The 25,641-nt window shown below is 37.3% G+C and overlaps 1 protein-coding gene across 7 annotated transcripts in view; it reads right to left on the bottom strand.

Moving 5' to 3' along the window:
• The window catches only part of CDK14 (cyclin dependent kinase 14), a 648,447-nt gene that overhangs the window by 131,716 nt on the left and 491,090 nt on the right, over positions 1-25,641 (bottom strand). For all 7 annotated transcript variants that reach the window (XR_008912449.1, XM_056800182.1, XM_056800184.1 and 4 more), the window contains one exon: positions 19,036-19,084. Coding sequence is in view for 6 of the 7 variants with exons in the window: in XM_056800182.1 (XP_056656160.1) it covers positions 19,036-19,084 (49 nt within the window). In the remaining variant the exon portion in view is untranslated. The remainder of the gene's footprint in view (positions 1-19,035; positions 19,085-25,641) is intronic.

Below are 25,641 nucleotides of genomic sequence, written 5' to 3'. Positions count from 1 at the left end.
TTATATCACTGTTTACAAAATAACTAACCCTTAAGTCACAAGAATGATAGTAGTTTTTAACAATATAACTTTAATATAAATATAGTCTAAGAAAGAAATAAGGAAGGAAGGAAAAAAATATTTCCTAGCCTACCACCCTAATCTTACCAGTCCGTGAAAGTGTCTTCTGCCAGAGCCACCGATGCAGAATTATAGAAAGACCTCCAACCAAAGACCTCCAGAGAAGCACTTCCTCTCCTTTACGGTCTCATTTCTATATACTCTTTCTCCACATCACTCCCTTTCCCTGTGTACTGGTCTACCACATCTCAGGAGCCAATCAAAGTCTCTCTTTGGAGCATTCCAGCCACACTAATGGGCTGGCTTGGACAAGCAGAAAATTAATGACCCTGGGAGGAAGGGATTCCCTTTACAAAATTCCAATAGGAACCAGCCACTCTGGTCATAACGAAATTGGAAGGAAGGCTGCATCTAGATGGCCGAAAGGCTGCAGAACTAAAACTTTTTAAAAATATTTTGTTTATATATCAGCTTCATTCATAAATATATTCCTCTTGGAGCCCCTACTCATCATGCCACCTCATAACAAATCACAAAAAGGAAGAAGGGGGTGGGGGAGCAGTTCAGTAAAATTAACCACACATCTGTATAACCTGATAGCATATTTAGTCTTCCACATTCACGGTCCCCACCTCTGCAATGAAAGAAGGGAGATACATGTTCTCATCCTTTTTATGGGGTTGTCATGAAAGAGAAAATCAAATCGATTTTTATAAACCTCTAGTAATTACTTTCCTTTCAGGTGGTATACAAATGAATAACCTTAAAATGGCAAAATTCCACCCAAATGCCCATTTCTCTAACCAAGAAACTCAAAAAAGAAATGTGGTAGTCTATTATTCAATTGTTTTGACTTGCAATGGGCCAGAGGATGGCCATAAGAGTGGAATAGAAAAAAGGGGGAAGGTTGGCAGATACCGTTTGTCAGCCTTCACTAAAATCCCGAGGGTTCCCAGTTTTAGGTCAACACCCAAAGGTATTTCAACACAGTTCTAAGCCTCGTAAACAAAAGCCAATGCACTTTTAGGAATATGCTGCTCCCCAAACCTGCCAGGTCTTAGAGTAATAAGACTGGCTCCTGTACAGCCCTGAAATGCCCACAATCTGGCCAAAGAAATGAGACCTTTCCTTCATTTTCACTTCAAACCTCTCTCTCGCAAGAGTAAAACTCTTTAAACACACACAGCTGGCCTCTTTCTTGGTTTATTCACTGAAGGATTTAGCTGGACAAACATCACAAAGACAGTGGCTGATTTAATTGAATTTATGATCAAATAGTCTCTGATGCAGGAAGAGTGGGGAATCACTTATTGAGAGCTGTGAATAATTTAAGGCAAAGTTCTGCATTTGGCATCATGTTTGTATATCTAATCTTGAGGGAGCAAATACAGCTGACGTACTGGCTTTTGAAAAACACATATGGTAGAACACACCATCTTTGGTACCTAGACAACCAAATTGATTCATTTTGCCGCAAAATTACTATTTTGCTTGTCTCTCCTAATTCTTATACAACATCAACATTAGGAACTAATAACTCTTCAAGGCTATAACTGAAGGAAAACATCAATTTTCAACTTCTATTGGAATTTTTGCATGAGTTACAAAATGCAGATCTGACCTAATAATTCCCATTTGAATTAGATAATTTATGCCATGATCGTTTGGTTTGAGGGATTTTCTTTCTCCTTGTTTTTATTTATTTATTAAACATTTTAATGCTTTCCTTGTGGCTAAAGACAAAATGAAGTCTATTGTTAAAATCAGTACCATGAAGGATATAACAATTTAGTACAGGAGTGGTGCCTTAAGATATAGAAGCGACTCAGCACCTGAAAGAAAAAAAAGTCTGTTCCCTTTGGGATCTCTTGTCTCTCTTCCCGCTAGCCACAACAGGTGCATCGGTGCTGTCCTCAGAGTCCTGATTCACAAAATATCACTGGAGATAATATAATCTACCCTCTCCATTTGAATGGCCCAGCAAGAATAATGACCTTCCTATCCATTTAAATTACCAGGTTAAGTGGACACTAGGCACATACCTGACTTTAGACTGACTCATTAATTTACAGTGGACATTCCTAGGAAGCTTTAAGCAGGTCCTTTGAACTTCCTAAAACTGTTTCGTCTTTAGGCTTCACTTAATCTAATTAGGAAAAATGTTTGTCTAATAGTGTTTCAAGGCTTGAGATATATCCCAGTTTTACATTAATTATGCACAATGCCATTTGTTAACACATCACAAATATGAGAAGAATATAAGAGAACTGAAAACTCTTATTTTGACACAAGAATTGTAAGTATAATTATAAACTGGCTAATGATTTTATACATGGAACTTAAAAGTCAAACAGAGATTGGCTTTGACTCCCATCTGGTCTTTAAGAACTATTGGCTGCTCGGCATCTTCAAAACAGTGGCTATTGAGAGATACTAGAGGCATCAGTGGGCAAAGATTTGGCTGGAGAAATGACATGTCTTCTCTTGCCAACTGTGCCAAATGGTTCAATTCCCAAATCCCCTTCCTCCTCTAGGATTTATTTGAATAGCATGTATTCAATAGTATCTACAGCATTGCACTTGGAATCTGGATGAACTAGGTTTGAATCTTTCCTCAATTACTTATTAGCTATATAACTGGGGAAGTCACGTAATCTTATCTGAGTCTGAATTTTTTAAATCTATAAAATGTGCATGACCAAAGTCCTTACCATTGAAGCTTATGGTAAATATCAGATGAGACAACATGTTTAAAATAGGAGTATTTTACTCATGAAAAATGACAGACTGTATGAATGAATAGTAAGAATTAAAGTCACCAGGAAAAATATGAACAAGTCTCAAATTTGCAGATGATACCATTCTGAGGGCAGAAAGGGAAGAATTAAGGAGCCTCTTGAGGAGGGTGAATGAGAGGAGCGTAAAATGTGGCTTGATGTAATAGAAAACAAACAAACAAAAAACTAAAATTGTGGCAACCAGTTCCACTGCTTTCAGGCAAACAGAGGGAGAAGAAATGGAAGCAGAATCAGATTTTATATTCTTCAACTCAAAGATCACTATAGATAGCAACTGTAGCCATGAAATCAAAAAGACACTTGCTCCTTGTAAGGAAAGCTATGGCAAATCTGCACAGCATACTAAAAAGCAGAGACTTCACCTTGCTGACAAAGGTCTGCAGCAATATATGGCTGCGAGAGTTGAACTACAAGAAAATCTGAGCAACACAGAATCAACCCTTTCAAATTGTGGTGCTGGAGAAGACTTTTTTTAGACTCCTTTGGACAGCAAGATCAAATTAGCACCATCTTTAAAGAAATTAATTCCACCAGAAGGTCAAATGCTGAAGCTGAATTTAACATATTTTGGCCACATAACGAGAAGAACTTTGCAAAAGGACATGATGTTGCAAAAGATGGAAGGCAAAAAGGGAAGAGAACAGCAGAGGTTGAGATGGCTAGATATAGCATGGAAGCAATGAAAATGAATTTGGATAGACTTAAAGAGATAGTGGAGGATATAAAACCTGCTGTTCTTTGGTCCATAGGGTCATGCAGAGTCAGAAATGACTGAACAACAACAAACTTATTATTTATTATGTTTCTCACATAAAAAGTAAGTTTATCTTAGAGAATCACAGATTTAGGCATAGAAGGGAATCCTGAAAGCCATCTGGTTTGAACCCTTCAGCTTACAGATGACTGAGGCACAAGCACTAAGTGACTTGCCCTAGGAGACAAATATTTAATCAAATTGACAATTGGTAAACAGACAAATTGGTAATCAATCAATCAACAGACATTTCTAAAATATTATGTGCCAAACACTGTGCTAAATGCTACCATTTACAAGGAAAAATCTAGTTCCTGGAACAGCAGAGTCAGAACTTGTCTGTTGTGGTCTCGAGATCCCCCAAATCCAGCAAGCATGCTTAACATTCTTCCACATTGACCTCTGAAGAAGAGAGAAAATTCTACCAAGTATTCAATGAACTACTTCCCTCAGTACATCTTGGATAGATTCACTCATCCAGAATTCCTTTCTTCTGAGGACATCTCTATATAACAGATGCCAGGAAGGAAACATAAAGCAGAGAAACTATTTTCCACTTAACCAATGTTAGTAGTACCTTCCCTCCTCTGACCCAATGAGGATAGAATGCAATGTCCTCTTGACTGAGGATGCAACTCTCATTTCTGGTACCCTCTGGCTCTTCAGTTATTAGTATATTGGTATAATTCTATCTGTGGATATGCATCTACTATATTTGGCATAATTGTCATAGAGTATATATTCAGGAACAAAATTTTAATTACCACAGATGCTGCCTAATTCCTATGGTACAGAAGTGACTCACTTTCAACAAAATTATGATAAGAGGCTGATATTCAAGATAAATTGGGAAATGAAAAAACATGAGCTACAATTTGCCAATAGAAAAGTAGTTGATGAATCAGAAAATGTTCGATGATAAATACAAATGATCAATACCATATAGGAAAAATGGTGTAACTTAACATGATTAAAAGAAACTAATTTAGTATTTAACCAATACTATTAAATTGTCAAAGATAATAAAAGCTAGAAATAGTTCATGTTGGAGGGGCTATGTGCACTGATATCATGTTGGGGAAGCTGTGAATTGGTTTGACCATTCTAGAAAACAATTTTTATCATGTGAAAAGAATCATGAAATTTTTTATACCCTTTATTCCAATGATTCCATTCCTGGGCAGGAATCCAAAGGATACCAAAGACAAAATCCCATAAAAATAATGATAATAAATATTTTTATAACATCCACTATTTTCCAGGAATTATGCTAATCACTTTATAACTATTATCTAATTTGATTCTTACACAACAATCCTGGGAAGTTGGTGTTATTATTATCCCCATTTTACAGATGAGGAAATTGAGATCATCCTGACTCTATGCCTGGCACTCTGTTTCCTGAGCCATCTAGCTGCCCCCATGTTTACCAAAATATTCATAGCAACAATTTGTGTGTTAGCAAAAAAATGGGAACAGAGTTAAGTGTGCATCAATTAGAAAATGGCAGAAGAAATTGTAATAAAAAAATGGAACACTGTTATGCCACAAGAGGCAATGAATATGAGAAATTCAGAGAACATGGGGGAGACCTTTACAATGATTCAGTTCAAAGAAAGCAAAATCAGGAGAACAGTAATACATAATGCCTACAATAAAGCAACCAAAAAAATAACATTAAGAATCTGCTGAACTCAGATTAATTACATTGATTAATTTTTGTCTGGAAGAGGGATTCATAACCAACCTTTAAGGCTCTGTGGATAGAATGTGGGGAAGGGCAGTCTGTGGACCAGGATGGGAAAGCATGACATCTTTATTTCAGTAGAATTGGTTTCCTCTGTAATCCTAAGTACTTTTTTTTAAATGCATTTAAAAGCATTACTTTAAGAAGGAACCCAAAAGTATCACAAGCCCCTTTTTGGGATCCATTTGTCTGGAAGGACAGATGCTGAAACATCTTTCTCTCCTCTTGGTTAAGAGGTGAGTGTCGATGAATATGAAATGTTGCACATGCTCTCAGATAGAGCCCCTTTTGCCAGCTAGTTTGACTTAACATTTTTCTTTATAATAAAGAAGAATTCAATAGAAAGAAACAAAAGACATCAATTGAAAAAGAGAAGTGACTCCTCTACTTTGAGTAGGATATTATTTTTTCCTTGAACGAAAATTTGAGAATGACCCCTCAGAATATAATACAATAGCCCTACATACATCTTATCCAGTAGGGTCAGAAATAGTCTGATCCAAAGGCCATGCTTTGCTTTCCCTTGCTCTAGGAAATCCTTTGTGTGCATTTTTAATTTAAGAAGATTAGAAGAACATCTTCAGGCCACATTTCTGGAAACTTTCTAAGAAAAGTTTGAGAATGTCTATTTCTATCATCCTTCAAGGAAAAGGAGACGCACGATGATTCCCGGAGCAGCTTTGTGATTGCTGCTGGAGTAGCTGATTGGATTTTATCCCTTAACGAGTCGGAAAGCAGAAGGAAGATATTAGTTTAACCATAAGCATGCCTCTTTGGACAATGAGTCCAACATATAATTAGAAGGAATGGAAAACAAGAGTTGTTGCCAATTCACAAATCTGGCACGCATTGCCAATTAGTAAGCAAGAAGATGGAGATTTTTCTCTCTATCAGAGAGTGAACAAAAACTTCTGCCTGACAGATAATAAACAGAGAGCTTCTAGAGGGCCCCCACTATGGATTATTCTAACTGACAAAAGAAAGACATCCACTAGATGACGACTGACACAAAACGACAATAGAATAACCTCCTGGGACTAGCAGGGACATGGAAGAGAAGGAAAAAAAACCCAACTGGACTATCAGGAGACTGAAGGGGTGACCAGTATGCTTTCAGGACTATCACAAACATAGCATTATCGTAATGGCCCCATTACAGGACAGCTGTAGGAAGGAAAGACATGGCTTATTACACAGCTAAGTCCTTTGTGCATATTCTACAATTACAAGATTAGGATAACTAAGTCCGAACCAGATGGACCCCAAAACTAAGGTGGGGAATAACTACAATTTCTGAGAAAGAGCTGGCTCTCTTGTAGGGATGCTGGGGGAGGAAATGAGATCCTGTGTGGGCAACGTTTGTGAAAAGAGGAAAGCCTACATAAAAGTGAGATGTTATCTTCATTATTACTCATTAACAAAGAACAATGGCACCTACTAATTAATTAATTTGAGACTGCCACTTCAGGTAATTTTTTCCAAGAGTAATGGTCAGGGTTTTATTTATTAGGCATTTTTATAGAGTATAGAATTTGATTCTGATAACTTTCTCTCTCTTTTTTTAAACCCTTACTTTCCATCTTAGAATCGATACTGTGTATTCGTTCCAAGGCAGAAGGGTGGCAAAGAGTAGGCAATGGGAGTTAAGTGACTTGCCCAGGATCACATAGCCAGGAACTCCCATCCTTAGTCCTGGTTCTCAATCCACTGAGCTTTTCCAAGTCTTTTTTTGGAAACTCTACTCCTCACTCTAAATCCCAGAACCTTTGTTCCCAATCTACCATCACTGTGTCCTGCCCTTTTGTCAGTTAACCTTAAAAAAAGGTAACTGAAAATTACAAAATGTAAAATAAATAATCTTGATTATATTAAATTTAAAAGTTTTTGTACAAATAAAACCAATGAAACCAAAATTAAAAGGGAAACAAGATTGGGGGAAAAATCTTAATAAAAAAAGTAACTGGACCTTGTTATCTCCCCTTTTCCAACCCGTCATCCTCTTTTTTCTCTCTCCTTTCCTAGATAAACTTCTTGAAAGTCAGCCAGTTAATAAGAGCCTACAGTGCTGAGGCTGAACCAGTAAGTCAGTGAGTATTTATTAAATACCTACTATGTGCCACATACAGTGCTGTTATGTATTGGGAATTCCAAGAAAGGCAGAAGAGGGGCAGTGTCTGCTCTCCAGGAGCTTAGAGTCTAATGGGGAGAAACAACATGTGAGTAGCTACGTATAAACAAGATATATACAGGGTAAAATGGAGATAACAGTAAGTGAAGATTCTGGGGAAAGGCAGAATTTTAGCTGAGACCTGAAGGAAGCCAGGAGGTAGAAAGAAAGAGAGAGAGAGAGAGAGAGAGAGAGAGAGAGAGAGAGAGAGAGAGAGAGAGAGAGAGAGAGAGAGAGAGAGATCTACACATGGGGGACAGCCAGTGAAAGTGTCTAGAGTTGGATTAAGGAGTGGGATACAAGCTGGAGACTCCAAAAAAACAATCAAACAAACAAAAAAAGGCCAGTCCCTCACCCCCACCATAATTCTATATATAATGCCTCTTTCTTACTACACATTTACTCTTAAAACCCTAAAGGACTTGGCTTTTGACCTCACGCACTGTACTGAAACTGCTTTCTTGAAAGTCACCAGTTCTCTTCCTAATGTCCACACCTAATCACCATTTTCCAAACTTAATTTTTCTTAAACTCTCTCTTGCATTTGAAACAACTAATCATTTCCTTCTTGAAACTCCCTTTTTGCTTGGCTTTTGTGACACTGGTCAGTTGCCCAGTATTCCTCTTGCCACTCTGGTAATTATGTCTTTGTATCTTTTCTAGCTTTCTCTTCTTTTTCTCACCTCTGTAAAGATTAAAATTTAGGGGAGAGGGGGAGACTGAGGCAGGTAGAAATTAGTTTCTATCTGCAAGGAGTATTATATTTTTTAGAGGTTTATTAAAGGTTAAAGATTTAAGAATATACAAGTAAGAAACATGTGCCTAGGCCAGAGGCCTAGACAAAATAACCTCACATCATGCAAGAGACCGCCTGCTCCAAAACCGAAGTCCAAAAAGAGCCAAGAGAGAGAGAGAGCCAAAAGCCTTTGAATCAGCTTAAATGCCTTCTCGATCTCGGCCCAGGTGAGATTACAAGGCATTCTGGGGAAGTGGAGCAAAGGCTCATGGGGATTGTAGTCCTGTATTCGAGTCTATTTTTTACACCTCCTAAAAATGATCATTCCTATGTATTCTCTTCTCAACTTTTTCTGCTCTAGCTCTATACCTCCTTGGTGAATATCTCTATGTTCACAGCTACCTGCTCTGTGTGAATTGACTCCTCAGCTTGCTGATGTGGCTTAAACTGGATCAGATTAAACTTTTTCTCTCCCATCACTCTTTAGTTGCTAGAATCTAGTAAACATCTTTTGAATGAAAGAAACAAGGATCCAATTTGAGAGATAGAAAGGAATAATGGTCATTATTTGTCTTGTAATCCAACTTGAAACCTTAGGGCCACTTTGGACATTCTCTACCATGCCCCTGGCCCTCTTACGTTTGTTTTTCTTCCTCTCTTTGGGTCTGCATTCCCATCAACATCATTTTAGTTTAGGGCCTCATTACTTCTCAGTTATAATGCTTGCTACAGTAGCCTCAGAATTCATCTCCCTGGAAGATCTGGGAATTTTAGTGGACTCAAAAATCCAAAAATGCTAATGCCATCATAGATTGCATTAAGGGAAGCCTAGCTTCTGAAATTTGGGAGAGTCATACTTGCCATACTTACTCGAGCTTTTTCAAATCTGATCTGGAGCCCTGAGTTCATTTCTAAGCCTCAAAGTTTAAGAATATCGTTAAGATGGAAAGCCTCCAGAAAACAGTAACCAAGATGGTGAAGAGCCTTGAGTCCATGTCCTAGGAGTATCAGTTGAAGGAGCAAGGTAAGTGTAGGGTGGAGATGATAAGACTCAGAGAGATGAGAGATGCCATCAAGTATGTGAAAGTGTGTCATGTAGGAGCAGGACTAGACTTCTTCCGTTTGGCAGAACTTGTCTCGGAGGGCAAAACCGAGAATAGTTGTCATAGTTGTAAAGTGAAAAATTTAGGTTTGATTTTAGGAAAGATTCCATAATAATTAGAGCTGTCTAAACATGGGATAGGTTGCTAAGATCATTCCCTCTTCTTGGAAGCCTTCAAGAAAAACCTATATTTCCACTATGAGCTCTGTTGCAGCAGAAATTAAATTCCTTTTTACATATGGGTTAGATGAGAGAGTAACTTTGATTCATTTTTTTCTGCTTTTCCAACTACATGTTATTTGGGTGCTTCACACCATAGAATGCCTCTCCTATTAGCTGACCTGTCCACTTCCTATCCATCCTTTAGGTGATGCCACTTTCTCCTCCTTGTAGATTTCTCTGAGTGATCCTTCTAAAGAAATCCATCTTCTCCACTTCCAAACTCCCCTGACCCTTCTTTTCTCTCTTTTTTCTCTCTTTGTACCCTATTTCATTTGTCTCCTAAGCTCCTAGAGCTTCAAACATTATTTCTGAATAGAGGATTCCCAAATCAAATCTCTGTAATCCCAGGATTTTTGCTGGTTGTCCTCTATATTTGGAATGCTCTCCTTCCTCATCTTCAGTTCCTGGATTCCTTCAATTACCACTTTCTACAGGAAGTCTTTTTTAACCCTCTTAATTCTAATGCTCTTTCCTCAGGTGATAACTTCAAATTTAGCTTGTTTGTATGTCATCATTTTTATATTGTCTGATTTATTAGGCTGTGAGCTCCTTGAGAGCATTCTTTTACCTTTCTTTGTTATCAGTAACACTTAATACAATGCCTGACACATAGTGATGTCAGCCCTATTCTCTTCTTTTCTTTTTTAAATCCTTACTTTCTGTCTTAACAACTCTAAGAGAGAAAGGCAAGGGCTTGGCAAACGGGGTTAAGTGACTTGCCCTGGGTCACACAGTTAGGAAATATCTGAGGCTACATTTGAATCCAGGTCCCCGTGACTCCAGGCTGGGAACTTTACTCTGCCACCCAGATGCTTCCCAGTCCTATTCTTTTCCCTTAATTCCACTATCTCCTTGTCAATGTCTAACTCCCTACTTGATCTCTCCTCCTTGAACTCATTATAGTCCTCCTTAAATTCCTTCAAACTTCCCTATTTCTTTTAAGCGTACCACCATCTTTTGAGTCCCCCAGGATCACTGTTTTAGAGGATTCTTCAGCTTTCCCCTTTCCGTCACACCCAATATCCAATCAGCTACCAAGTCTGGTTTATATACCCCTAAACCCTCTATTACATCCATCCTCTTCTCTCTACCCACAAGGGCACAACATATTTCAGGCCCTCATCACTTTTCACCAGAATTGAAGCTAGATCCTCTTCTTTGCTCTCCCTCCTTCCACCAGCTTCTCTCTGATTCATCCTCTATATACATAGCTGTCAAAATAATCTTTTGTTCTACTAACCTGACTCAAGAATTTCCAGTGGTTAGTCCCCTATTGCCTCTAGTTTAACATACAGAATTCTCATTCCAGCATTTGGATCCCCCCTTCTTTTCCAGCCAATTCACACTACTTTTTTTTCTAGGCTTTCTACTACCATCAGACCGGTCTACTAGCTGGATCCTGAACTTAATATTTCAGGGATTTTGCATAAACTACTCTCCCTGTTTGTAATGCCCTTTCCTAAATTTCAGATAAAGATGAATGAAAAGAAAGATGTAATTGTCTTTTCAGCCAGGTTCACAGATACCCAGAAATCTATCCATGGACTCCTCTCTCAACAAGGTGGGATCTAAGGACACTAAGGTAAGAACCCCGGATCTAAGTTTCCTAAATGCCAGGCTTATCTCTTATTCCTCTTCCTTGCACCTATAGGCTCTCATCAAATACATTTAAAATTAAGCTGACGCTTGTCTCCTGCCAGGGGAGAATTCACCAAACTTTGGAAAGAAAGACCCTTTAGCTCTGCCTAACATCAAACCACATCTGCCTGGTATAAGCAGGTTTCTTATGGGAACTGCTCTTTGCTGAAAAAGCAGCAATGGACGCTTGGACATCAGTTAAAAGTAATTCAGGCTCACTTGCCATTGCCTCCAGATATAATAGGGTCTTAACAGGATCCATGTACAATGCTGTTTAGTTGCCAGGTACTTTTGCACAAGGAATGCAGGAAAGCATTATTGTTTTTTCATTTTTTCAGTGCTTTCAGTGATCCTGAGGTGAGCTGATATCCTGTAGTTTGCTCCACTTAAAAATAAGGCCCAGACATAGTCTTAGATACTGAATAAAAATAACACAGAACTTAGACTCAGCAAGACAGGAGTTCAAATCTTGCCTCAGATGCTTGCTATTTGACCCTGAGCCAGTCACTCTCCTTCTTTTGTCTTCATTTATCCTATCTGTATAATGGGGATGATAAAATAAAAAAACCTTGCACCTCCCTCAAAGGGCTTTTGTGAGCATCAAAGGAGATAGCACATATGAGATACTTTGTAAATCTTAAGACTATATATAAACACTAGCTATTCTTATTGTTATACTAGATATCTCCACTGATCTGCCTAGATTTTCTTGTTTGATTCTCTCATTACTCATGCTGTATATTTCCATGATAGCTAGAGGAGAGTTTTACAGAGGGACAGATCTACAGATAGACAGAGATAGATTAGATAGATAGATACATAGATAGATAGATAGATAGATAGATACATACATACATAGATACATAGATACATAGATAGATAAATGGATGGATGGATAGATACATAGATAGACACATAGAAAGACAAACAGACAGACAGACAGATAGATAGATAGATAGATAGATAGATAGATGATAGATGGATAGATAGATAGATAGATAGATAGATAGATGATTGGATGGATGGATACATAGATAGACACATAGAAAGACAGACAGACAGGCAGACAGACAGACAGACAGACAGACAGACAGATAGATAGATAGATAGATAGATAGATAGATAGATAGATAGATAGATGATAGATGGATAGATAGATGGATGGATGGATAGATAGATAGATAATTGATAGATGGATAGATAGATACAGTGATAGATGATTGATAGATAGGTTGATGGATAGATAGATAGATAGATGATAGATGGATAGATAGATAGATAGGTAGGTAGATGGATAGATAGATGATAGATAGTGAGCGATTTTAAAGTAATTTATGTCCTAGTTATACTGTTTAATTCCATAGATACAAAGAAGATATTTATTTCTTGATGTCAAGGAGCTTACATTCAAATGACTAAAGCTAATACAGAAAGGGTGCTAGAAAGCAGGGAGTGGAAATATAGTTCTAATATAGTATTATTTCTATTTCTAAGTAATTCTCTGAACAATTTCTTAATTGGGTTTTGGTCTATGCTTCAAGCTTTTTCCCCCATGTCTTTGTCCTGAAAGTCTCTTACATTCACTGCCCCAAAGCATCTTCTAAACTGGGATAGAGATGGTGACCTCTATGTTATTTGATAAACAAGAACTGGCTTAATTTAAGCTAAGAATGTCTGTGGCAGCACGATAGCATCCTTGGTTCCCCCACTGAAATGAGCTGTGGAGGTTAAAACTCAACCAGACCCAAATTGATCTTCCCTTCTAGATCACCAAGGTCTATTAGAATCTTATGAGCAGACATGACTCCTTTCACTACATTCAAGAAATTGGGGAAGACTATAAAAAGTTAGTCACCCTCCTCGTTAGGCATTAACCATATAGAGATGTCTAGAGGTGGCTGAATAATAAGTTTGTTGAACTGTGTTGAATGACTCAAGATGTCTTTGATTACTGAGAGAGACCATTGACTTAATTTATCGGTTATTGCTAGCCTGATAAATAAATTGATTTTCTTACTGAGAACCCAGACGCTCAGAATTTCTAATCATCACCGTGTGGAGGGAAGTACTTCATCAGAGATGTTTAGGAGACACTGGCTAATTTCATGGAGGTTTGGGCTATATAAGGCAAAAAACCCCACCAAAAATAACAAGGAAGCCAGACATGGAATGTAGGTTTCTGTAGATGGTTAGAGAGGAGGACCAAGGGGAGAAGCTGTAGTCATTGCTTGTCACAAAAAAGTACACCCACACTAACTGGTTTACAGCATCATTATCATTTTCATTCCTGTCATTTAAACAGTCTGCTGAACCTTTATAATCCTCAGGGTAATATCGGCTTACACACATAGATTCCCCACAACAAGCCTGGAAGGTTAATGCTAACAGTCATATTACTGGCCCTACTCCCCTCCCATTCTAAGAATAAGGAAACCGAGGTTCAGAGGTCAGATTCTCCTATGGTTTCAAAGCTAGTAATGTCAGGGTTGGGATTTAAACTCTCATAGTCTTCCTGACACGAAGTCCAATCTTCCTTCCGCTCCATATTGATGCTCCATATCGATCCCATGGCCTTAGGCTCATTAGTACCATGACCTCATTTATCAACCGAACTAACCAAGTGGACAGTCCACTATTGATTGATGATTCTTCCTGTGAACCTAGAACCTGAGCTGTCAAAAATGTGTGCCCCAATATGAAATTTTCACCTCGCAGCACTGATTGCTTGACCATTTTGAAGTTATGGGGTGGGGGAACACATCAATGATACAAATAATTATTTCTGTGGAAATGTAAGAAGAAACCTCCAGGCACTGAAATAAAGTAAAACTGTTACTTTGAAGCAAATAGAATTTTAACAAAAATGGTCAACAATAAAAAATATCGCAGAGTGGAAAAGGGACCAGCGTGCTCCCTTTGAAGATCTGGGTCTTAACTCAACTACTCCTCCTAGTGTCGATGAGAATTTTGTTCCGAGCACATTTTTAACCTACTTGCCATTGATTGCATCTTCAAGCAGTACACGGAATTAATTGACTCATCCTGCTAGTACCCAGGAAATTAAAATTCTCTTCCATTTTGCTACATATTAATACTAAGAAAATTCTAGTCCCAGAAGATAACAAAAAGGCAGAGTGAAAACATCAGTTTTCATGAAAAGAACTAAACGTTTCAAAGGGAAGAGATTGCTGAACTCAAATTTAATGGAACGCTACAGACATGCCAACACCCCAAATGCAGGAAGGAACAACCAAAATAAATACACAGTGAAATTCATGGCTTCCTCTACACATGCTATTCTGAATTTATTACATTTTACACTGTACTTATCTAGGGGTGCCTTCTTAAAATATATTTTGGAGGTTAAAAATGGATTAAGATAAGAATACTTCAAGCAGAGTTCATGAAGTTTGGATACAACCCAAAATATTCTAGATTAAAGTCCATGACTTTGCCAATAAATCCAAATATATGGGGTGGGGTGGGAGCAGAGCATGCGGGTTACTTTTTTTAACCCTTCCTTGAATTTCCTTGGATTCAGTCAATTAGTTTCTCTGCCTCTCTGATTTAATGTTAAACAACCAGAGGAAGCTTTAGTTTGAAGGAACCTTAGAAAACACCCTCTCACTTCCGCTGGTACATAGCTCATAAGTGAAAGAGCTCAGGGGTGAACTGACTTCCTACGACTCCAAGCCCAGTTTTCTTTCCATTGCACTGAAGCTGCCTCTCTTTAAACTATGGATTTCCATAGAATTTGCATTCATCTAGATGCCAGGGAAACCCCAGTTGGTTCTAACCAAAAAAAGAATGAACAGACTGCATTGTAGCACTGGAGCAAATAGGGAAAAAACTCAACTTTCAATAGCAATTCCCACAGGAACCCTCATTCTCTAATAAGTTTTACATTATCTACCATGAAAACGAACTGTATTTCCATCCTCGTTTGCTGTGGGGTCTCTGCTGTCTGTTTTCTGGTCTTCCCTCTTTACAATGTCTGAATTTCTGAAGTTTTTCAGCTGTTCCAAAACAAGCAAGCGCCTTCCTGGAAGCTTACCCTTAACTTAACTGGAGAGCATATTAAGGCCTCTGCTCCAGCCATAATAAAAAGATCTTTTTAGTGGTCAAAATTCTTGGTTCATTGCACATACATGCCAACGTTAGACAACTATAAATAGGAAGATCTGGGAGAAAAAAAAGGGGTGCCTTTAAACTTCACTGAAATACAGCAGGGTTTTTAAAAAAGATTAAAATGGTTCACATTTTATGAAATTAGGGTTTATTCCTTCTCGCCTCCCCACCAAGCAGAACTGATAGTAATGATGTATTGTCAATGTAAGAGAACAAAGAAGTCTATATTCTTTATTAATGCACATCTTCTACCTGGAGTACTACAATTAAGATTGCATGCTTATGATGGCCTTTGGAGTTGGGGGTCTATTGTATCTTGAGTTGACTTTCCCCTACCTCTGCTTTGTTACCCCAGAATCCTAAAATACCTTTAAAGGGCCAGATGATGCTCATGGTTACATGTACAAATGAAGTCAGTGGGGGATTGTGGGTATGTTATCTAGGGGAGGCTTTGCCCCCAAATAAATTGGGTTACTTATTATATCCAGTTGAGTAGCCCCAGATTCCATTTTTTGGGGGGGAAAAAAGCCTTTTGGGCACAATTCTACTCAGTCGGCTCAATACAGCTGACATTCTCAGGGCTTCTAGATTGTCCCACTAGTTACAGGAAGCAGTTTAGCATTAAAAAACAAAACAAAACAAAGCAAAAAACAAAAAAACAGTACCCTTAGTACTGAACAACTACTTTCTCATTATTTTGGATCATGCTCTCAAACTCAATTCATACTTTCAACGAAGCTATTCCAAGATGCAAGGTTTGCTACATTTGCAAATTAGTTCTTGCAAATTAGTTCACCTAATTTTGAATCTATTACCACTGTCTCTCTGGACGGTTCATCTTTGAAGTAGATGAGAACTAACCAATTCCCACAATTTAGTCATTGTACTGTGGATGTGCAAATTAGCCAGCAATAGGTAAATGCATCACTTGTTTTACAAATGCAGTTTTTAATAGTAGAGCTATTTTGCATCTAGATTCCATTCTGGGATGTTCAGATGATGAAATGGACATGGCTGTTTCAAGGTCACCAAGTCATTTAGTAGAAGAAGCAGTAATATAATTAGTATGGTTCGATTCTTATGCCCCCCTTTCTAAATTAAGTTGGGTTTGAATTGACTAGAGGCTATATTTCCATGCTGACAACTGAGTATTCTGCATAAAAGTAGCAAAAAGTAATAATCCTCACTGATGATTACATTTCCTGAAATTTCTCTATTTGATCTTGGAGGAAGTGAGAAGTAAGACCACTAGGTATGTACCAATTAATATGGTGGAAAGTTGGAGTCATACAAAACTAAAAACTTCATTATTCCAGGTCATGTGTATAATTAAAAAAAAACTTCACTTAAAGAACACAAATATCTTTAGAAAACTATATTTCAAAAAACCTTAACAAGTTTCAACTTGGGTCATCAAATTGTTAATTATAGATCATTTGTATAGATCTTCATCTTCCTGTCTGTGAATAATTGAAGACTTCTTCCTCTACCATAACCAGCCTGGAGTGCCATTTTTTACAATTGGTAGATCTTATCATTTCTTGAAAAATAGGCCAGCAGAATAAAAATACATCAACAAAAAACATTCCCCAAACTGGTGATCCCTGCATAGGATCATAAACTTTAAGAATGGCATGGAACTCTGTATACACAGCCATGAAAATTATAACTTTTTCCATCAGACATCACAACTTAGTGTTGTGGACAGAAGGCTGGAATAGGGTTCAAGCACTGTTTTTAACATTTCCTAGTTGTGTAAATAAGGATGAATCACTTAAACTGTCTTTTGTTCATGGAAATCACAGATCATGTCATCATTTCAGAAGCAAGTCTCAAAGAAATTCTAGTTCTTTATTTTACTCAAGTCCTGTTCTGAAAAGCTCCTATTGTCCATAAAAATAAAGCCTCATTGTTGAGTCTCTGATGCCCAGTGTCTTGCAGACCAATCTGAATATCCATGCTATGAGAAACACCTAGTCACACAATCACAGGATCAGAGAGAGAGAGAGAGAGAGAGAGAGAGAGAGAGAGAGAGAGAGAGAGAGAGAGAGCTGGGAGGGAAGGTCATCTAGTCCAACCCTTTCATTGAACAAATATGGAAAATGAGTCCCAATGAAATTAAGTGACTTGCCCAAGGTCACACAGGAATATGTGATGGAGATACCAGAAGGTAATCCAGAGATGTAGGCAAAATGGAAAGGATCAACAAAAAAACCAATGGACAAGGCCTCTTGTTCCTCACCTCATCTCCTCTGACCATGATCACATTAAGGAGGGGGCCATTGTATTTTGGCTGTAGGAGAAAAGCCAATCAATCAACTTAGATACACATTTCCCTGGAGGGACAGTATGCAGACATAATGCCTGTGGATCAGATTAAGGACTAATAAATCTGAGAATGATCCCCTGCCCATGACTTTGACTTCATCTTCCTGTCTATGAATATCTGAAGGCTTCTTCTTCTACCATAACCAGTCTGGAGTGCCATTTTTTACAACTGGTAAATCTTATCATTTCTTCAAAAATGGGTCAGCAGAATAAAAATACATTCCCAGAACTGGTGATCACTGCAAGGGATAATTACAACTCCATGACATTCCTTCTTTAGCCAATATTCATAGAGTAATACACATGACTATTTTTGGAAAAAATACATTTAAAAAGGAACTACTTGATTCATATGTTTTATTCCACACTAAAACATTAATTGGCATAATAGACAAGAAAATAAACAATTTAACTCTAGGCAATGCACAATGTTTTGTCTGAAATGTGAGTTCAGACAATAAATTCTTATATGTCATCTATACGTCTTTGAAAACAATTCCATGAACATTCCATGAGAAAAAATCCCACAATAATATACCCAGTAATGTTACAAAGATGACTTTTTTGGGGAAAATAAGGTTGTTTTTCTGCCATTTCATTTTTCAGGTGATGGTACCCAAATCATCAAATTCATCATAATAATAAGGTACCACATTCATAAGAGAATTTCATATGACTCTTAAGATTGTCTTTGAGAAGCTATACTATTTAATCAATTCAATCCAGTTTTTATTCATATACATTGGGTTTCCTGATTTTTCTTGAAATGTGATTAAAGTTTTTTTTTAATTCTTAAAAAGAGAAGTCCAGCAATTTAATAAGGATCACTCAATCTCTATTTTGATGTACCAAAGATTTCCCAGTAGGCTGACCTCTTTTTAATTTAAAAATGCCTCTGAACAACTTTTTATGTAATGATGTTTCTTGGTATAATCAGATTATTTCCAAATTTATAACAAATTAAAATTCCACACTGAAATATGGGATAACAGACATAAGGAGAATCACACAAGGTTCAAATCACATGAGCAGAGAGATCTCCAGAATAAAGTATAAGACTATCTTGGATATCAAATATTATATCAATCATCCTTTGCAACAAAATGTTTAGGCTGGTTGGTAGCATTCTAAATTATACTCTAGTAATGGTGTTTTCCTTGGTGTGAAAGTCTATTTTGGAACCCCATAAACCTCACAAACCTGAGCACTGGCACATGAGAATGTGCACTCTGAGAAAAATGGATATCACATGGCAAAAGTCATGACAACGTATGCAACATGAGTTCTGCCCAGAAATTTAACAAAGAGAAAAAAGATTCAACAAAATCAAAGAACAATCATTATAAAAGACTTACTTATTCCATGCTTGTCTAAGGTTTTTAGAGCTGTACAGGGTAAAGCGTTCTGAAAAAGAAAAAAAAATATATCAAATTACCTTTAATGCAAGTCTAAATGATATAAACCTGTTTTTAAAAAAATCCTGGTTTCAAAGGCGTTTGGTCTAATGAATGATGATAGAGGCCACTATTATACCAGACATTCTGCTCTCCCGTCCAAATGGAACTTTAAATGAGAAGAAAATAATAAAAGATCCTTTAATTGAGAGCATTATTTTCTATAGTCTAGGTTAAATGATTCTATAAGCTGAGCTTCCAGCCTCATCATTTTTCATCTAGATACATAGAAGGGAATGAAACCATATCCAAATATATAGTGCATGCTTGTATGCATACATGTAAAGTAGACTTCCTCCTTTCTCCAGGAAGACTGCCTGCCTCCTGGCTCATGAAAAATGTTGGCCTCTTTCCCCAACCGATGCTATGTTCAAATACCCATTAAGACAAATTTATGAGTATTGTATGTAATGACTGCTGCGCCCCATGAAACCTGTGTGGGAATGGACCTATAAAGGCCATCCCAGAGAGGGTGTACTGAGCTGCCAAGGCAAACTCCAGGCATGTGTAGCTCAGTACTAGAGGAAATGGTGATTTGAGAAGATTAAGTATTTCTTTTATTGGCTTGGAACAGGAAGAGCTGATGACTTGGTGGACCTTTAAAAAGCAGCAGACCAGCCTTCAGAATTCTTGTGTCAAGATGATTTGAGTTTCTCTTTTGAGAGGGAATGGTCTCCCACAATGGCTTTGAGTTCATGGCAGCTCAAGCATATATCCTGCCCAGAGGAGCCCGAGCCCAGAACTCAAATTTCCGTATTCCTTAATTTTAGTTTTCCTTGCATTTCTTTCCTGAGCACAGGTGACCAAACACAGACCCTGAGACAGAACTATCCAAGTTTGGAGGCTATCTTAGGAGTTCCAGAAGATCTGGGTCCTAATTCCTTTTGGAAGGTACCTTCTCCCTCCCTGCTATGGCTCTTTTGGAGATGACCACTAGCTGGGGGATGAGTTCAACTCCTATAGTGGTTTGTCAGAAGACAAAGGACCTGGCGGAAACTGTTTGGACCCTGAAATGCAGTGAAATGTAAAATGCCTACTCAGTAGTCCCAACAAAAGGCTTCATTTTAGATGTTTAAGTCTAAATCTCTTGGGAGAATAATGCTAGTAATTATAAGTTATTCTTCAGACCATCAGATTATAGTAAGGAAATTAGTAATATATTGATATGATTTCAAAAGATAAGGAATTTTGGAGGGTTGTCCCAGAGAATGAAGATTGATTGAGGCAAGAAGGATTTAAGCTAGAAGAGACTCTTTTTTGTTGCTATTTAGTTATTTCAGTAGTTTCAAACTCTTTGTGACCCCATTTGGGGTTTTCTTGACAAAGGTACTCCAGTGGTTTGCCATTTTCTTTTCCCATAAAAGTCCCTGTAAAAGGGACTCGTTGTTTATTAGTGGATGAAGTATGAGACACCCAAAAGAAATGCTTGAAAGATGAGGAAACTAAAACAAATAGGCTTAAATGACTTGCCCAGGGTCCCACAGCTAATAAGTGTCTGGGGCTAGATTTGAACTCATGAAGATGAGTCTTTCTGACTCTAGGTCCAGTGTTCTAACTATTATGGCTACTGCACTGCACTGAAAGGGACTTAAGAAGCCATCTAGTCCAGTTCCTTCATTTTACAGATGCAAGAGTGAGGCAAAAGGGTATAACTTAGCCCAGGGTCACACAGCTATTGAGTGTGTGAGTTGGGATTTGAACCTTGGACTTCCTGACCCCAAGTCTAGCACTCTATTACATCATGCCTCATCCAAATATGGTGGTCTCTAGTCCGTGACCTTGTTATCACCCCCAAGGTCTAACCATGTGAGCTAAAAACAGTGGCTTGCTTAAGTCTTTGTTAAAACATGCTAATGAATTTTTCTTTCAAATAGCTGAAAAAACAAATAGCTGTCTCATACTTAATCCATTAATATACAACTAGTCCCTTTTACTCCTCTCCCCTGGGAAGATCCTAGATATGAGACCAATCCTAAGGAAACATTCCTCTGGAACTCTTGGCGAGTGGATATGAACAGTCAAAGATTTATAGAAAAAAAGCTTGACTATTCTTTTTGGTGGTCAGGTCCTACCATGAATTAATCCAATCTGTCCATGCCTGGGTCTTGAGAAAAATTTCATTAGTCGAGAGAGAAAATGTGCAGTACTCCTTGGGTCTGGGCTGTAGTTTTTACTGTTAAATTATTTTAATTTACTATTTTATTTATTTATTATATTATTTTATATTAGGTTATTATATTGCTGTTAGATTAAAAAGTAGATACCTTATACAGGTTTAAATTGGGGTTTTATATCTATATACATCTTTTTTATATTTATATATGATATAATATTTTATATCTATATATCTTTATATCATCTTATATCAAGCTGTACCTATACCCTTCAGATATAATGTAATAATAATAATTAACATATATATGGTATTTGCTATGTGCCAAGCTCTTTATGATGACAATCTCATTTAGTCCTCACTACAGTTTTGGGAGGTAAGTCACTATTATAATCTCAATTTTATTGAAACGGAGGCAACCAGAGGTTAACGGACATTCCCAAAGTCACAAAGTATCTGAAGTTAGATTTGAACTTAAGTCTTGCTGACTCCAGGCTTGGCATTCCATCTCCTCCCCACCTAGCTAGCATTCTAGGTTTCCAGACTTCTCCAGACCACAGCCCATGCCTCTCTCCAGGGATGAGTCCCTTAGCTTGTTACTAACTTCCCTTCAGGGCTGAGGACAATTGGTCAGGTAGTGTTGGCATATTGTTGTGATGGAATACAACTGTATGTTAAGGAATGATGATGGGGATAGTTACAGAAAAATCTGGGAAAACTTATATGAACTGATGAAAAGTGATTGTACAGGGTTAACTGTAATATTGTAATGATGATTAACTGTGAAATACTTAAGATAAACTCTGATCAATACTATCATTCATGATTCCACAGGAATCATGATAAAAAGTGCCATCCACATTCCTGATGAATTTTGAGTGTAGACTGAAGCATTTATAAAAAAATTAAAAAAACAAACAAATAAACAATTCTTACTTTCTATCTTGGTTCCAAGGCAGAAGAGCAATAAGGGCTAGGCAATAGGGGTTAAGTGACTTGTCCAAAGTCACACAGCTAGGAAATGTCTGAAGCCAGATTTGAACCCAGGACCTCGGGTCTCTGGCCCTGGCTGTCTATTCACTGAGCCACTTAAATGCTTTAGGATATTTTTAAAACTTTCTTTTTCTTGGCCTTTTTTTCCCTTACAATATGGCTAATGTGGAAATGTTCTGCATGAATTCACATGGATAAACGGGTATCAGATTCCTTGCCTTGACAATGGATAGGAGAAGGGTTGGAAGGAACGATAGAACATTGGATTGAAAATAAAAAATTAACAACAAAAAAAGGGGTATTTTTGGGATATCTTGCCATCCATACCCCTCTCCTGTCCACCCATATCTTAACCAGAGAAGAGTAATCAAACTGACATTACTATCTCTTTTAGGAAGGTCATGATAACAAATTGCTGTAAAGCCTCATTCACTATTCTTTGATTCCCTAAATAAAAACTTCATTCTTGGGCCACCACTCTTCTGTATATATTTTCTCTTCTATTAGAATAAATGTTCCTTGTGGGCAGAGAGATTTTGCTTTTCTTTGAATTCCTAACAACCAGCACAACACCTGGCTCTTAGTAAGTACTTAATAAATGCACAGCTATCTATCCATCCATCCATCCATCCTACCATCCATCCATCCACTTATCCATCGATCAATTCATTCATCCAACCATCTGTCCATCCATCCATCCATCCATCTATCCATTCATCAATCCATTCATCCATCCAATCAATCTTCATATTGATTGCCTATGTTAATTGCTTGCAAGAGTCACTCTAGGAAGGCAGGGAGCCATTATTATTTATCTTATTTTGTATTAAACATACACACCCCAACATAGCATAGCCAAAATATATCTACCAAGAGGTTGAAAGTTAGAATTAATGAGCAGTACCTAACTAGTCAGTTCTTTTATCCAGTACAGTTAGAAAATATTGACTATAGCTAAATGAGGAATTTCCCAAGGATTGGAATTTAATGCACTTATTAAAAAAATAGAGGTAGGTATTGAGACCTAGCCCTGGAGTCAGACAGTCCTCTATCCAAGGCCCACTTCTGCTATATACTAGTTACAGTGATCATAGACTATCAGGATGAGTCATGTAACCCATCAATGCTCCAGGCAGTTCTCTAACACTTGTAAAACAGTTATCCATCTCTGTTGGTCAAGGGTGATTCCTTACTGAGTGTTTCCCTCATCAAAATAATCACAGATCAGGTTAACTCATGAAAATCATATAATGGTTCTCAAACTTTTTTGTCATGATCTCTTTGCACTATTAAATGTTATTGAAAATCCTCAAAAGCTTCTTTTTGTGTGGCTTATATCTTTGATATTTACCATATCAAAATTAAATTATATGAATTTTTATAGATTTTAAAGTAACAATAAATCCATAATATAATAACATAAATAACATTTTAATTTTAAAAACTTTATTTTTCAAAATAAAAAAAATTAGTGAGAATAGCACTGATTTACATATTTTTACAAAAATCTTTAATCTCTTGCTTAAGAGAGGCCAGCTGGATCTTTATGTTTCTTCATTCAATCAATTATGATAGGTTGATTCAGTTGAAGTATATGAAAAAAATCCAGCCTCATACAAATATAGAATTGAAAAAGGCAAAAGTATTTCAGTGAGCAATAATATTTTAGTATCATTATGAAAATAGTTTTGACCTAAAGGAGAAATCAAGGATCACCCTCACCAAGTTTCTATGGACTTCACTTTGAGAAATAAGCATTATGTCTTCTTTGATGGCTCAAGGGGTGAAATAAAAAACAATTTAGGTTAGAATCTCTAGCTCCTGCTCCCTCCAAGGTTCAGTTAAAGGAGTCTCTTCCTAATCCTGCTAGTTGTTGTAATCTCACCCACCAAAAATTTTAGTTTGTATTTATTTATCTATATACAAATTGTACAATTGAAGCTCCTTGAGGGCAAATATTTTTTGCCTTTATAGCTAGTATAGTGCCCAGCACAAGCATAATTGTTGTTTAGTCATTTTTCACTTGTGAAATGACCCCATCTGGGGTTTTCTTGGCAAAGGTGCTGGAGTGGTTTGTCATTTCTTTTTTCTAACTCCTTTTCAAAGATGAGGAAACTGAGGCAAATAGGGTTAAGTAATTAGCCCAGCATCACAGAGCTAGCAAGTATCTGAGGCAGGATTTAAACTCAGGAAGATGAGTCTTCTTGACTCCAGGTCCAATACTAGGCAATATGGCGCCACCTAACTGCAGCTGAGCACAAGATTAAGCATATAATGAATGCTGGTTGAATGGAATAATTGCTTTGTAGAACTGCCTTTAGGGGCTTTAATGAAGTAACATGGCATAGTGGACTTTACTCAGCTGAATACTGGTTGGATGTGATAAAGTAAACCATAATTGAGTGAACTTCTGGACAGTTTAGTTTCTATCTCTGGCTAACAGCAAAGGTGTTTTCTAGTTTTAATGGATAATTGAAAGGGATCAGATATGGAAAAAAAGAAAATTTAACTTTTCAAAACTTACTACTGCCATAATCTAAAAGTAGCTGGTATTTAAACAGGAGGAAACATTAGAAAAATTAATTATATGATATCCCTGTACAACAAAGTTGATTCTTTTTTTTTTAAACTTAGTACTCTTCACAAAGAAACCTCTGTAATTTGTAATGATTTCCCAAGTAACAAGAATCTCATTAAAGATAACACAAGTTAATATCATTTAGCACTTACAAATTAACTTGGTTCCTCATTTCTAACAATCATTTGCCTACATTAGAATCAGTTCTAAGAAAACTCTAAATCTTTGCAGTTTAACAGCACACACATTAAATGCAAAAGACTTTTGTTCTTCATCCATCTTTTTTTCTTTCAAATACCAATAGCTAACAAGGCAGTTTAAGATGTAAACAGAAAATCTGGAGAGAGATCAGGAAGAAAGGGAGTGATAGCCTGGGAATCAGAGAACCAAAATCCAAACCCAAACAATTCAGGTGATCTTGAGTAAGTCAGTGAACCAAAATAAGCCTCAGTTTCCTCATTTGTAAAATGAAGGAATTAGCCCAGATGACCTCAAAGTAACTGTGAGATCCTGGGCAATCTCTCTCTAAGCCTCTGTTTAGCACCTACTTCACAGAGTCATCATGAGGCTCAAATGAGATAACATGGAGAATATTAAGTGCAATGCTGATATTATTATTATTGTTGTTATTTCTTCAAGTGCTCTTAGAACAGCTTCCGTCCTGCTTGATTTGGACATAAAGAATATACACTCAGCCTTTTTATTTTTGAGAACTAGACATGTTCTTTAGTGAAATGATGTTCCCAAATCAATATCGGGTATTTTTCATGAAGCAGATACCTGCAGAAGAGTTTCCATCCTGTCCCTGCTCCCCCATTAGCAT

Source organism: Monodelphis domestica, chromosome 5 (assembly GCF_027887165.1).
Source record: "Monodelphis domestica isolate mMonDom1 chromosome 5, mMonDom1.pri, whole genome shotgun sequence".
In the NCBI taxonomy this organism is placed as follows: domain Eukaryota; kingdom Metazoa; phylum Chordata; class Mammalia; order Didelphimorphia; family Didelphidae; genus Monodelphis; species Monodelphis domestica.
This window is presented reverse-complemented; position numbering and strand designations above follow the sequence as displayed.